The sequence below is a fragment of the Sparus aurata genome, chromosome 21, assembly GCF_900880675.1.
Source record: "Sparus aurata chromosome 21, fSpaAur1.1, whole genome shotgun sequence".
Classification (NCBI taxonomy): Eukaryota; Metazoa; Chordata; class Actinopteri; order Spariformes; family Sparidae; genus Sparus; species Sparus aurata.
This window is the reverse complement of record NC_044207.1, coordinates 14,554,383-14,568,237: the sequence shown is the minus strand read 5'-3', so window position 1 is coordinate 14,568,237 and position 13,855 is coordinate 14,554,383. Positions and strand designations below refer to the sequence as shown.

Genomic DNA, 13,855 nt, shown 5'->3' with positions numbered 1-13,855 from the left:
AATAATAATATTTCCGAGACGTATGCCATTTATCGGAGATGTTGCTGGTCTGTACCCGGAAACAAGGGCAGCGCGAGCAGGCATGGAACGAAAAGAACATGACCAAAGGTTCCGTCTTAACAGATGGTCGGAATTATTTTGTTGAGGGAATTGTAGGGAAATCCTAACGTGCCTCCGTGCTAAACAAGGCGCGGATGAAAGTTAAAGTTAAAATTACAGCTATTTAAAAACAACAAGTCACCGCTCACTCCGAAGATATGGCCTTACGGAGCTATGGCGCTTGTGTCCTCTGTCAGAATGTGTCTGTCGTGAGGATGATGTACAGGGTGAGTGCAGTTTAAGTGTCATTGAACGTAGCATCTTCACCATGGAGGTCAGACAGACAAGCTGTTTTAACAGCACAGAGATCAATAGACTACAGTTTAGCTCATATTACCGCAGAGTTTATTCATATTAATAAGAATAATATTCATACTACTTTGTCTATCACATTAGAAGAAATGTGATAAATAACATCAGTCTCCTCCTATTTGAACGCATTTGCCTATTCTCTACTCAGTGTAACACTTTGGGAAATATACAGTATATATGTTTTAAGTTATGTAGTGTTACCAGTGCTATAGCCAGTCCTTCAGTCACTCTACAAGGAACTATCTAATAAAAATAAGAAGCTTCTGAAGCACTTCTTCTGTTTTTTTGTTTACGGTCTTTATACAGTGTGTGATTGTAAAGGTGGGTAATACATATCGTTACTTCATTATTGGTCCATCACAGATAAATATCGGTGTATGTGTTGTTGATATCGGCCAATATGAGAACTGTTATGTTTTAGTGAACAAATGATTATCTGTTAAGTTTATTGATGAACTGTAAAAGATCCTGTCTCAATGAAATATATTTCGGCTTCATAATCACATTTTCACTGCAAAGGCATTGTGTATATTACCCAGTATATCAATATCAGAATTGTTTACTCGCTACTATCTGTATCAGCATCGGCCCCCAAAAAACTGCATATTGGTTGGGCTCTAGTATTTTCTTGTCTGTGTATTATTTTTATTTATTCTTAGAGCAGGTGGAGGTTGGTTACTGGTTACTAATATACTAGAGCTTAAAGAGGCATGTGTTTTATAATTCATCCTCAGGGAATGAGTGCAGATGCACACCTACAGCCCCAGGTAGATTTCCTTAAAGGACAAATACACAGGAAGCACCCAGGTGCGACCAACCTGAAAACTCTGCACCTACCTGAAGAACTCCAGATGGCTGCCAGGTCGATTATTCATGGTGGGTTAAGTTTATAATGTGGCAGTCAGTTGGTATCACCAGTGGTCCTGAAATCAGTAAGAATGCAGAGCAACTTTTCAATATCTACATCTGTAGGAGCTCAGGTGAATCGGTTAACTGAACGCGCTCAAAGCCTCACAAACTTCCTGTGGAGCAGAAAACGAGCAGTCGAGAATCCGACTCTGAGGAAGAAAGCCGTGAGCCTGGAGAGGGAACTCTGGGAGAAAGCGATGGAGAAGAGAGGAGGTGGGTGACACATAAATCAGAGAGTAGGGTGGCTGTGCAGTGACTGCGAGGAGATTATGTGATGAAGCAGCTGGAGAAAAGTAAATTTGCTTCTTATTGCAGACGTAGATGAACAAGCACTGGCGGACCGCATCAGGACGAGAGTGTTTTCAGAGCTGAGAAGAACCACATATCACTGGACTCCCATGAAGTAATCTCATTAATTTAACTACTTGTTAAAATAAAGAGCATTTTATGTACCCAATGTCGGACGAGATACAGTTGATGTTTTATGCCTTTTTTTTATAGCCTTATGGTAAATGGCAACTCATTTACAGTTTTTCATTTTGACACTAGCTTTATATAATGTTCAGACTCATCATTTCAGTGACAAAAAGTCTGAACCAAGTCAGAAGTGGAGCTTCAGTGGTTTGTGAATTCTTCTATATGTATCTACATGTTGAAGCTGGTAACTGCTGATTTCTCCTGCTTGATTTTGAGACGTAGCTGAGTGTGTTCACAGCTCACTCTTTGTGTTTCAGGTATGATGAAGAGTTAGGTGTGGTGTACATGGCGGCTCGGATGGCTGGAAGCTATGCAGCAGTGAGGAGAGCTATGAATGAGGTAAAGAACAAGTGGTGGAGATCATAGCCTTTGATATCTCAAAAAACATGTATTTATTCTTGTATGTAATTGTAGTAAAGTAAGGGAAATTACAAAAGAAATATCTTTATCACTGAGGAGTCCTGGATATGGTGGTTGGTCCAACTTCTTCTTTTCTGTCCTAAATGTCTTTTTTTTTTTTTTAAATCATTTCAGATAAAGAAGAGGGATCCCTCTTTTGCTCCTCAGTCTCTCCTGGACTTTGGTTCAGGGCTGGGAACAGTTGTCTGGTGAGTGTAAAAACGCTTATGAAACATAAAGAGAGTTTTCATGTAAATTACGAGACTATGATTTGAGTTTTTCTCCCACAGGGCATCACACTCGTGCTGGGGCGACACTTTAAAGGAGATGGTGTGTGTGGACAGCTCTGGGCCGATGAACATCCTCGCAGAGCGACTTCTCAAAGGTGCTCACTCAAACATTTCTTACAGCTTCTTTGGGATTTTTTCAAATACGTGATCAGAAAATCTTAATATTGTTTGTTTTTGTTTTTTGAGCAGGTGATGATGAGCAGGTTGAACCTCACATCAAACAAGTCTATTTCAGACAGTTCCTCCCCGTCTCTCCGAAGGTAAGACCCCCTTAATTTCATTTCAGCAGCAGAAAAACACATTCTGTATTCACAGTTAGAAGTTAAAGTAATTCTAGCCTTCGATCATGACTTCTAAATATAAGATTTAAACTTAGATTTTTGCCTTTTTATGCAACAAAAATGTCAGATGTCAAAAGATTTTTTTTTTTTCTCAACGATCGCATCGTGGTGCATTAATAGTTTAAGTGCAACCGCCCCACATACAGCTGTGGTGAAAAGGGATTTCTAGTAAATGAAGTATATTGACACCACAGTAAGCACCATGTAAAATCAAGAGATTCAATAGGATTCCCTCTTTTACATTTAGTTCTGAGTTTGGATTATTTTGTATTTATGGAATTATTAATTGTATTTATTCCCACACACCTCTAAGATAAGAAGCCTCGTCTGTCCTGTGTTTCTCCTTACAGGTGCAGTTTGACTTGGTGGTCGCGGCTTTCACCCTCTCAGAGCTTCCCAGTGTGAAGGAGCGAGAAGACGTCGTGCACACTCTGTGGAGAAAGACAAGCTCGTATCTGGTTGGTTTGAATAATGACAAAACTTCAACTACTGATAGACCTATCGTGATAATAACTTTATCATCTGATAGATCTTATCTTATCAGCTTGTTATCTATTGATACTTTTGCTTGAAAAATCACAGAAACGACTAATCACTCCTAAAAATAGTTGCCAACTAACGTTCTTTCAATCAACCATTCAAATAATCAACTAATCACTGCAGCTCAATTTTTACATTCTCTTTTAAAAGGGTGTAATTTCCTTATTTTTTATCATTATATCATTGGCTTCTAAAGGTCCTTAAGATAAACATAATTTATCACAAATATTTCTGGGAAAACATCAGACAAAAGTTGTGACAAACCTACTTACAGATGATGTGCACTTTACTGTTGATTTCCTGTGTGTGAACTTTTAGTAATACGTGACTAGAGACAATTTGCGTATTAATTGCAATTTGTCTTTGCTGGCCCCTTGAAGTCATGTCACATTTAATGACATCTAATTATCTTTTCTCTATTTCTTGGCTTAGGTTCTGGTGGAAAATGGGACCAGAGAGGGCCATCAGATGCTTATGGAGGCCAGAGACACTTTATTAAAGGTATAAAGATAGCACATTAAAACCCCCCTTGGGTGCTGTTGTGTGAAGTATTTGATTCATTGATTAATGGAAGCAGACTGATGACTTCTCGTTTTCTTTTCTCAGAAACAGGAGCAGACCCTTCATGACACCAGAGCAGCGTCCGTGTTTGCTCCGGTACGTTTAAATCCCAGCTGGTCAAAATTAAACTGTCATGCATTCAGCCAGCAGTGTCACAGTCTACACAATCCTCTCTCCTGTGTTGTTTTTCCAGTGTCCTCATGAAGCGATGTGTCCTAAACTGGCCGCTAAGCACATCACACCTTGCAACTTCCAGCAGCTGTACAAACCTCTGCCTCAGCCCAGGGTAAGCGCAAAGTCTGGACTCACTCTGTGTTTCAAGCATAAAGTTATACAAGGATACAAACAATGAAGATTTTATTCATAACTCAATCTAATCTGAACACACAGACATAAATCTGTGTACTGTTTTAGAGTTTCATTGTTATTTACACTTTATATATGTATATAAGGTAATTCCCAAAAATCCTGGTAAGAAATCACAGAAAACTCTCGTCCTTACAGCCTGAGAATCATCACATTTTTAAGTTTTCTTTAGTGTCGAAGTCATCCAGTCAAAGTTGTCTGCACTTCCATGACCACACAGCAAATAGGACCTGCTAAAGCTAATTCCACATATTTTAGATTCTGCCATTTCCCAAAATGTAACAAGGCAAAAATTACCAGGGCTCAGGTTGCAGCATCACACAATGTAACCTAATGTACTTTCCCTCAAAGTTTAAAAGGAACTTACGTTTCAGAACTTAGAGAAAGGGCACGGATTTCCCCAGAATAGATGTAGAGACAGAGAAACATAAAAAGTCCCAATAATATTTTTCCATTTTGCACTATCAATGGTTTTTGAGGGGGCGTCCCCAGCATCAGACTTTGAAGACATTGGTGTAAAGCACCTGTAGGTGGAGCTACTGTGTTCGTTTGCACAGCTATGGTACAAACACTTATACTGACGTTCCTGTGTAAAACTCACTTTTTACATGTACTTTATTAGATTTCATTCACTCGTTTCTTTGTTCAATTTCAGCACAGTGATCAGGCGATAGAGAAGTTCAGCTACCTGATTCTGACCCGGACAGAGCCAGCAGAGGCAGAAACGGAAGGCGTGGACTGGGCCAGGCTGATCGCACCTGTGCAACGCAGAACAAGGCACGTCCACTGTCGAATGTGCTGCCCAGATGGACAACTACAACACCTGGTGGTGACGGCACGAAAGCACAGCAGGTAAAGGTCCTGCATCACACAGAGCCAGGCTGCGGTGACATCAGTTTACCACTTGTAATTGGGATTCTAAGCTTGGATTTGATTACATATCTTTCGTACATTTATTTTTACTTAATTTGACTGAAAGTTGTGTTTATTTCCTTTGATCAGAGATGTGTACCGCTGTGCTCGGAGCAGCGACTGGGGAGATAAAGTGCCAATCATTCCAAATGTCGATGATGACATCCAGACTGATTCAGAGTGACGATTCAGTGAAAAACAGAGCAAACAGACTCGTTCTTCAGACTTTTGGAAAAACGGAAACTGCCGTCCAACTCCTCATCGGCTTCAACGGAAGCTTTTTGTTTCCTTAATGGAACTATTAAAATATTGACTCACTTCAATAAAAAAGTACTTTACCCAGCTTTATTGTGTACCACTTTCAACAAATCATTATCCATTTCTTGTTACAACTATGTTTGAATTTGCACAGTAATGGGATTTCCACCTGCATGTTTCAGGACTTGAGTATCATCTAATTACTGAAAGAATCAAGTCCAAAAGCACCGCTGATCTTTACGGTTAACTTTATCTTGCTGAAACCTCAAATTCATGTGATTATAAGTGAATTAATCATTCATATGTGTTGCATAGGACAGCAGTAAAGTGGAGGCCTATGGATGTTTGGCTCGGTCATACAGATTTTGTCTGCATCTTTGAGCAGTTACCACATCCTTGTGTGGAGTGCAGAAGAAACTTAGATGACACTCCCAGCATGAAGACCTATAAACATGCAGTCAGACCTTTATTATCTTGTGACCAGAAGAGCTGCGACGATTCACTGATAAATTGATTAGTCGATTGAGAAAAAATAAATAGTTGAATAAAGTCACTTTTAAGCTAAGCACCATATAATTAATGATTCTTAAAATGTAAAAATTCCTTATAATTGTTTGTCGTATATTAAAATGATTCACTTAAGGACAAAACAAGACATTTGATGTCATCGCCTTCGCCTACGACATTACTGTTCTCTGGTGTTTTATAGACTTCACAGTTAAACAATAAAATAATCATCAGATAAATCTATAATGAAAACAGTAGTTAGTTGCAGCCTGCCCAGATTAAACACACTTCAGTTCAAACCCAGCATTGAAGTCCTTTATGTGAAAGACTAGAGTAAAAAATGCTGGTGAACAGGGCTGCAATTAACATGTTCATCATCAATTAATCTGCACATTTTTTGCACAAATTGATCAATTCATTGTTCATGTCTATAAATGGTCAAAAGAAAATGTGAGGAAATGTTCATCACTATTTGTCAGAGCTCAGAATTACATCTTCAAATTGTTCGTTTTGTCCAAGAAACAGTCCAAAACCAAAACACTCACCGTCATAAATGACAACGAAAAGCAGCTAATCCTCAAATTTACGTACCTGGAACCAGATATTGTTTTGACATTTGTGCTTCATGAACTAATCAAATAATTGTGGCTACAGAACAAGGAAATTAATTAGGTCATCTGTGGTCTTGGGTACAGCTGGAGAAATGGACTACCGCTACAGGATTTCAAAACTTCAACTTATTCTTTTGACGTTTGTCTCTCTGACCAACTTGTAACGCTGAGCAACCCAGCTGGAACAGTCAGATCCCAACACAGATCCCAGCATGGATTCCATAACACCTGTAGGCATGTCCATATTGTCTCAGGTATAAGGTTTCATGTCTCAGATCTAGTTTAATAACAGTGTGAACAAACTCTCAGAAATCTGCAGTTATTAAAACTTGATTCATAAACTGGTCTTCTGTGATGTGAAAAGCACTTCCTAAGCAGTCCTCAGATCTATATCTTTTCGCAATCCTGATTTCTTGTTCAAGTATTGATGAGTTGTCATATTTGTTTATATTCTTGTAATACAGTAAATATGAAGACACAATTACAGAAACGTCAGCACACATCAGATCAAGAACAGTTAACTCCCAACAATCTCTTTCAGTGCTGAGTTCAAGTCCGGGTACTCATACTGAAATCCAGCCTCTTGAGTCCTCTTTGGTATGACTTTCTGGCCCTGCGTAAGGACGATGGCCCTCTCAGAGCCCATTAGGCCGTTCATGACGAAGCCAGGCACAGGGAAAATGGTGGGTCTCCTCATGACACGGCCCAGTTCTTTAGTGAACTCGTAGTTGGTGTTCAGTGCGGGTGCGACTCCGTTGAACACCTGTGGTGAAGGGGAGGGAGCGTCGGTGTCAGCGGGGGGCTCCAGAGCGTGGGCGATGATTCCTGCCAGGTCTGAGACGTGGATCCAGGGAAAAGGCTGACGTCCCGACCCTAAGGTGCCCCCGAGGCCAAACCAAAAGGGGAGCAGCATTTGCTTCATGGCACCACCATCGCGGCCCAATACTGCCCCTGGTGGAGGGAGGGGGGATTGGATGATTAGCAGTTCAAGTTTTAACTTGGACTCGAATAGTGAAAAGAGCCCCATCCAGTGAACATATACTCAATATTATTTATTAAATATATGTTTGCTGGGTGTTTAACTGCCAGGGTTTGCTAGCATAAATAAAAGACACTTTTCACATACCAGGCCTGATGACGACTTGTTTAGTGGTTTTTGACACATTTTCAGGAAGAAGCGCAGAAGCCTCCCACTCTTTCACAAGTTTGGAAAGGAGGTCAAATGGTGTCCACTCACTGTCTTCTGTATACTGAGCAGTCAGGCTGGGCTTGTAACAAGCTGAGGGTCAGAAAGTGAAGTAAGAAAAATATACAACAACAGATAAACAGCTTTTGTTACAAGGACAATATTTCTTCAATCTGATTTAAATCATTTAATTACAGATTTCCTCTCAACAGTAAACATGGATATGGAACCAAATTTGATTGCCACAACTTTCTATAATCACCTAAATTGATCATTCAAGTTGTTGTACGTATATTTTTGACCCTGCAGATTTTCAGAAGACCAATAATAAGTTCATTATTGAAGCAAAGTATGTGTTCCACTCATTCCATCACAGAAAAATGAGAGTCAGATTACAGATTATCAAAGGTTATCATCACCCCTCTATGTCTATATTATCTTAGAGTTTGTGTAGACCGGCTTGCCGCCAACAGCAATGTCAAGGTTTATTATTTGGCAGAGACTTACCTACACCTGATACCAGGACCCAGGAGCGGGGAGGACTGGGGGAAGCAGTAATGGCTTGAGCCAGGGATTTTGTAGTGTCAATTCGGCTTGAGAACAAATCCTTTTTGTAACTTTCATTCCACCTGAAATCAAAAATAAAAACAGATCAGGTGGAAAAGTACCTAGAACAGTACTCATTTTGTACAGAAATTGCGCAATTAAGTTCCTGTCAAAAATCTTTTTTGGTTGATTGAAGAGGTCAAATGCACTATAGACATGATTACACATGATGATGATGATGCTTGACTTCTGGAAAGCCTTTCCACCACAGTAACTCGTAACTTTGTTCCAGTTATTTGCTTCCATTCAGCCAAAAGATTGTACGAAGTCAGCTGCTGATGTTGAGCAATGAGGCCTGGCTTGTAGTAAGTATTCCAGTGCATCCAAAAGATGTTGGATAGGGTTCAGGGTAATACAAAACTTTAAACCCAGACCACTACTTGATGCTCACCATCGTAGTGGGTTCATCAGATTCTCGCCAGCTAAGTTGACAGCACCATCACACGGTGGAAGGCCACTAGACTCCAACTCACCCTGCAGAATAACAGAGGGTAAAAGTACAGAACTGTATAAATTACACTTTTTTGTACAGTGAATGGCAGTGCAAACATTTAAGATCAAAAATCAATGTGCCGAATTAGGAGTTCCCCAAGATGAAAAATAACCTTCTGTTTGTCTATGAATTAACCTGACATCATACCCATGTTATCTTCCCTGGACCAGGCTGTCGGGATATCACTGTGACCTCATGACCTTTTTGTCTGAGCTGGCGAGTCAGCTCACGGCCTACAAAGCCAGATCCCCCTCCTGCAAGGAAAACAATATAGAGAAATCTGTTATCAGGGGTGGAATGTAATGATTCAAACAGTATACATAGTACAAATTTGGAGGTACTCCAATACAATTCAGAGGCAAATATTGTACCTTTAACTCCATTGCATTTAATTAACCACTTCCGTTACATTGCAGAATTAGTACACATATACAAAACATAATCAATAAAAAAAATTATGATGCAAGATTCTTGGTTAAGATGAAACTTGATCCCAAGGATGGGGCTGGGTGTACAAATCTAAATCCAATACCGGTACCAAAACCAAAACCTTGAATTTAATACTGGTTTCTGAAAGATTGTGTTGAAGTAAAAAGAAAAAACTGAAGTAAAAAAAAAATATTTTTTTTACTTCACAATATAGATTGTATTTGACCGAAATTCTCTAACATGTAATACTGAATGGACTACATCAGCGTGACATATACAAACACAGTTTACTGAACACAGGCAGTCAGCAGATTGTCACTCAAGAAGCACAACGCGCATGCGTACTTTGCATGCTTACAAAACAGGGACTCTGTGCATTATTTTAGCAAACTCAGCTTTAGATAATAACCTTAGAAACACAGTGACAGTTTCTAGAATAAATCACACAGCTGGGACGCTTTTTACTATAATTTTCTGAACGAACATAGCGCACACGTAACATACTGATACACACTGAAGTCAAGCCTGCACTAGTAACATTAGCTAACAGCTAGCTGCTAACGTTATATCATTGACCTTTCCGAGCGATGAAAACATGTAATTCTTAACAAACGTACGCACCTATTAAAACTCTCATGGTCATTCAGTTGTCGTCCAATGTTGCGTTAAAGAACCGAACGTCGCAGCAGGTTGCACAGTTTCCTTGTGACTGTACCGCACTGAGTGCTGTGAGTGAGTAGATTCTGGCGTTTTTGGACCAATGGAGTTTCCGTAGTGACCGTGCTTTGACGGCAGCCTGTAGTTTGCAGCTGTTTTATCTAACAGCTCCTTCTTCCTCCATAATTAAGTAAAACTGTAGAGAACTATTCCCCATCGTCCCTGACAAATTTAATGTGAATTGCCGAAAATGTCCGTTCGTGTGTTCCGTCGACATATGATTGATGGACGAAAGAGGGATTTAAAAAATCCGTTTATATGTAGACATATATACATACCTATATATGTATGCATATTTTGCCTGATTTTAACAGTGAATATTTTTTTTTAAATGCTGCATTAAAAAAAACATAATTGACTCATAGATACTCTGGTTCCCAGGCCTACTGTACAATAATCTGGGGGAGTTTGATTTTTGAGTTTAAATTACTTTTTAATTTCTTATTCTTTGGGTGACTTTCACCCAGTGGCGGTTCTAGACTAATTTTACTTGGGGGGGGGCAAGGTGGGGCCAGTGTTTAATCAGATGGGCAAACGGAAACAAATTATATTTAAACATTAAATACTTTAATTTTGCTTTACATTAAAATCACACAAAAGTTTATTTTGTACATAAAGAGTGCATCGATTGAAACACTGAGGTAGGGCCATCAAAAATTAAATACAGTAGGACAATGCTGCAAAAGGTGGGCATGGACCCTGACTCCTCATACCAGTCTGGCCTGAAGCTCCGTCTCCTGTCCCCATCAAAGTGGTTGGGAATATGTTCAACTTGGGCTGCACTGCTATATCGTTCTTGGACTTGCTGATATGGAACGTGTGGAACGCTGAGTCACATTAGTTCTGCTTTTGGCGCTAGCGCGTAAAATCGTAATAACTCGATCAATTTATTTCGTTTTAATTTTATTATTCAGTCAGCTCAGGGGGGGCCGCAGTGGGGGCCAGGGCCCCTGTAGGCCCCTGTGTAGAACCGGCACTGCTCTCCCCCCAGTAATTTAGCCAGTTATATTTGCTTATACTCAAGTATGAGTTTTGGGTACTTTTTGCAACACCTGCTAAAAGAAATGCAACCTTACACAAGAGCCCTTCCATCAATCCTACTTTCATCAGTGTTTGTAAATGAACCAAGAAGTCACCAGTGAAATTAGGTATTACTTGAGCAAAAGTAAGTGTCACCCATACAAATTGTAAAAGTCTTAAATTATACGGTATAAGAGGTACTTTAATATCAAAAGTATGTTTACTGGCAATTTGGAGTAAAAGTGAATTACACATATACATGCAGTTATGTGTATGTATTATCATTATTATTGCATCTTATCATTATGAGGTTGACTTTTAAGAATAAGAAATTAATGACAGAATATAGTCTTAATTTAATTTAAAAAAAGGAGTGCCTTCTTATTTTTAACAACCATTGTGGCCTTTCAATGTGTTCTCGATTTGTGTTGAATATCATCTTTATGTAAATGTTATATTACTTACGTTCATTTTGTATTAGTCTGAAATGACGTTTCTACGCGCAGCTCAGCGCTTGAAGCTGCTGGATGAATGACGTCTGCACGTCTGTTGATACAGTTCAGTTCAACATTTAACTTCAGAGATATTAAACACTCCTGGCGCATTAAAGAGAAGCTGTTAGTTTGTATTTAAACCATGTTTTGATATTGGAGAACATGCCGAGTTGTGGGCTGTTCCTCCGGAGCCGGAAGCTGTGTTTGGTGACGGGGTGGGACAGCACGTGGTTTTGATAAAGACATAAATTGAGCCTCAGCCTCATTAACAGCCTCTCTTCCTTGTTGCGGTGAAGGCGGTCGGTTGTCCTTCGGCGGAGCGCCAACACCAGCATGTGTGCAGCGATCATTAAGGTATGTATTCCCACGATATATCAGATTATGTTGTTTACGTCGCCGTGGATGTGTTTATTAAACTGCGTGTGGCCGCTTGTTGCGGTTATTCCCGCTCGGATGATGAGTGTTAGCTCGCTGCTTCTGTAGCACCGCACCGACCACATGGCCTGTTGTAATGATCGAGCTGAAAGGCTGCAGATAAGTGTATGCTGTCTTTGGATATAAATATTCTATTAGTCCACCCTCTTGTAATCTGCTGTATTGCATACACTGCTCAGTTGAAATATAGTTTTAATATAAAGTCCGTTGTCTTAACGTGCAGCTGGCAGGCCTCAAGCCTCGTGTTAGTTTTAAGATTATCAACGTGCAAATTTACTTTCGCTTAACAACGCTGGGGGGCAAGTATTCTTTTCAGTCCTGCATTTATCAGACGAGAGATTTCAGTCGCAAGTTACTTTGCACAATGCCCCCTGCATCAGAGCCAAAATGTAAAAAATGTCTTCATCTGTTATTGGCTAAAAACAAAAGAAGCTGCTATATATCTGATCATCAGCCAACCCATATTACACATGAAACTATACATAGAACTTTACATTTGGTGGTAAAGTACGTTTTAAATATGAGATTGTTTGAAGACTCTTACTCAAGTAGTTTAGTAATATAGCCAGATGTCGTTACTTAAAAGTATGACAATTATCCAGTTTTTTACAACAAGTAATGCATCTGAACACATCAGTGCTGAAATAAACTATTTTCATTGTTTTGTACCAGAAGTCATACTTGATTCAAAGTGAATACTTATGTTGGACTGCATAAACCAGTTTTACACAGCTAATTGAACTCAGTGCTTTAGTTGTGCATTATACCGTCGAACCTTAATGATGATTTGCATGTGAGTCCGTGTTTCACCTGAAACTGATGATTATTCTTTCACTGCACTGATGGGTTTGACCATACAGATACTAGTGAGGATGTTTGTTTTGCAAGCTCAGACTAATCGTTCTTGTTTTTTTGTATGTTAGGATTGACGAGCCTGGACTGGAAATATCTTGAATCAGGTCAGTACTGGTGTTTTTTGAAGTGGTAAAATTAGCAGTGTATGAATAAAGCATTGTAATGTATTTTGATTTGTATATTTTTAAACTTGCTTTTTTTTTTTTTTGCAATTGTGTTAAAGCTGAAGTAAGTGACAGTCTAGCTTTTATTGCTATAGATTTGGGTGACAGCACCGCTAATCTACAGCCTCCGATAATAAAGTGAATAAATGTCAAACGCTTTTGGTTTAACTAATTCACCTTTTTGCTTTACAGGTAACGCGGACACTGTTTGACGTTCAAGGCTAGATCATCCCAATTTGTGAATTCAAGTTCACCCATAAATGGACACCCTGATGATATGGAACTTTACTATCTCTTGAGAGGGTTGGGACAGATTACTTTATGTAGTAAGTTATTAAATATAATGTAGCATTTTGAATCATTGGATTGCACAATGGGGAAAATGTAATCTCAAAATTGGGCAATTTTCAAAAGGAATGCCGCCAAAGTATTAAGTTAAAAGGCATTTTGCATATTCAGCATTTACTTTAAGTTTTAATAATACGACCTTAACACACATAGTACTGGCACAAACTACAGGTGTACTCCTTGTACAACCTGCCGGTTGTTTTAAAAGATGTCAGTAATCCTCCAATAATACACTTTTTGTAACGTCAATTAGATGTAATCTGTTTGAACCAACCCTGTCTAAGAACATGTGGGCTCCAACCTTTAAGTTATCTGGTGATGTGATTGTAAATTAGATTCACTGCTGAATAAAGTGTTAAGGATAACACTCTTGTGTGTTTTTTTTTTTTTTTTTTTTTTTTTTTCCAGATCATGTACAGGGTGTAAATGGTAATGCAGTCCATCAGTAGTTGGACTGAGTCTAAAGTGCAGATGTGAGGGGCCGGAGCGAATCAATAAACTAAACGATTGTCAATTCATCTGAAAA

General features: G+C 39.2%; 2 protein-coding genes and 1 long non-coding RNA gene across 3 annotated transcripts; 2 read left to right on the top strand and 1 right to left on the bottom strand.

Moving 5' to 3' along the window:
- The first annotated feature begins 21 nt into the window (after window positions 1–21).
- On the top strand, window positions 22–5,549 carry mettl17 (methyltransferase like 17). The gene is made up of 14 exons (XM_030403534.1): window positions 22–326; window positions 1,146–1,287; window positions 1,384–1,533; window positions 1,636–1,723; window positions 2,055–2,136; window positions 2,332–2,405; window positions 2,487–2,581; window positions 2,676–2,746; window positions 3,178–3,285; window positions 3,800–3,868; window positions 3,974–4,024; window positions 4,122–4,214; window positions 4,950–5,146; window positions 5,297–5,549. Exons 1-14 carry the CDS (start codon window positions 258–260, stop codon window positions 5,388–5,390), a joined length of 1,383 nt encoding a protein of 460 aa, XP_030259394.1. The 5' UTR covers window positions 22–257; the 3' UTR covers window positions 5,391–5,549.
- Window positions 5,550–5,917: 368 nt separating this feature from the next.
- Window positions 5,918–10,089, bottom strand: sdr39u1 (short chain dehydrogenase/reductase family 39U, member 1). Its single transcript, XM_030403535.1, has 6 exons — window positions 9,918–10,089; window positions 9,015–9,121; window positions 8,766–8,848; window positions 8,276–8,397; window positions 7,709–7,861; window positions 5,918–7,533 (listed from the first exon to the last, which is right to left on the bottom strand). Exons 1-6 carry the CDS (start codon window positions 9,937–9,939, stop codon window positions 7,100–7,102), a joined length of 921 nt encoding a protein of 306 aa, XP_030259395.1. The 5' UTR covers window positions 9,940–10,089; the 3' UTR covers window positions 5,918–7,099.
- A 1,655-nt stretch (window positions 10,090–11,744) lies between these two features.
- Window positions 11,745–13,696, top strand: LOC115573188 (uncharacterized). Its single transcript, XR_003982235.1, has 3 exons — window positions 11,745–11,881; window positions 12,886–12,921; window positions 13,174–13,696. It is a non-coding gene; the product is annotated as an uncharacterized LOC115573188 (long non-coding RNA).
- Window positions 13,697–13,855: the final 159 nt, after the last annotated feature.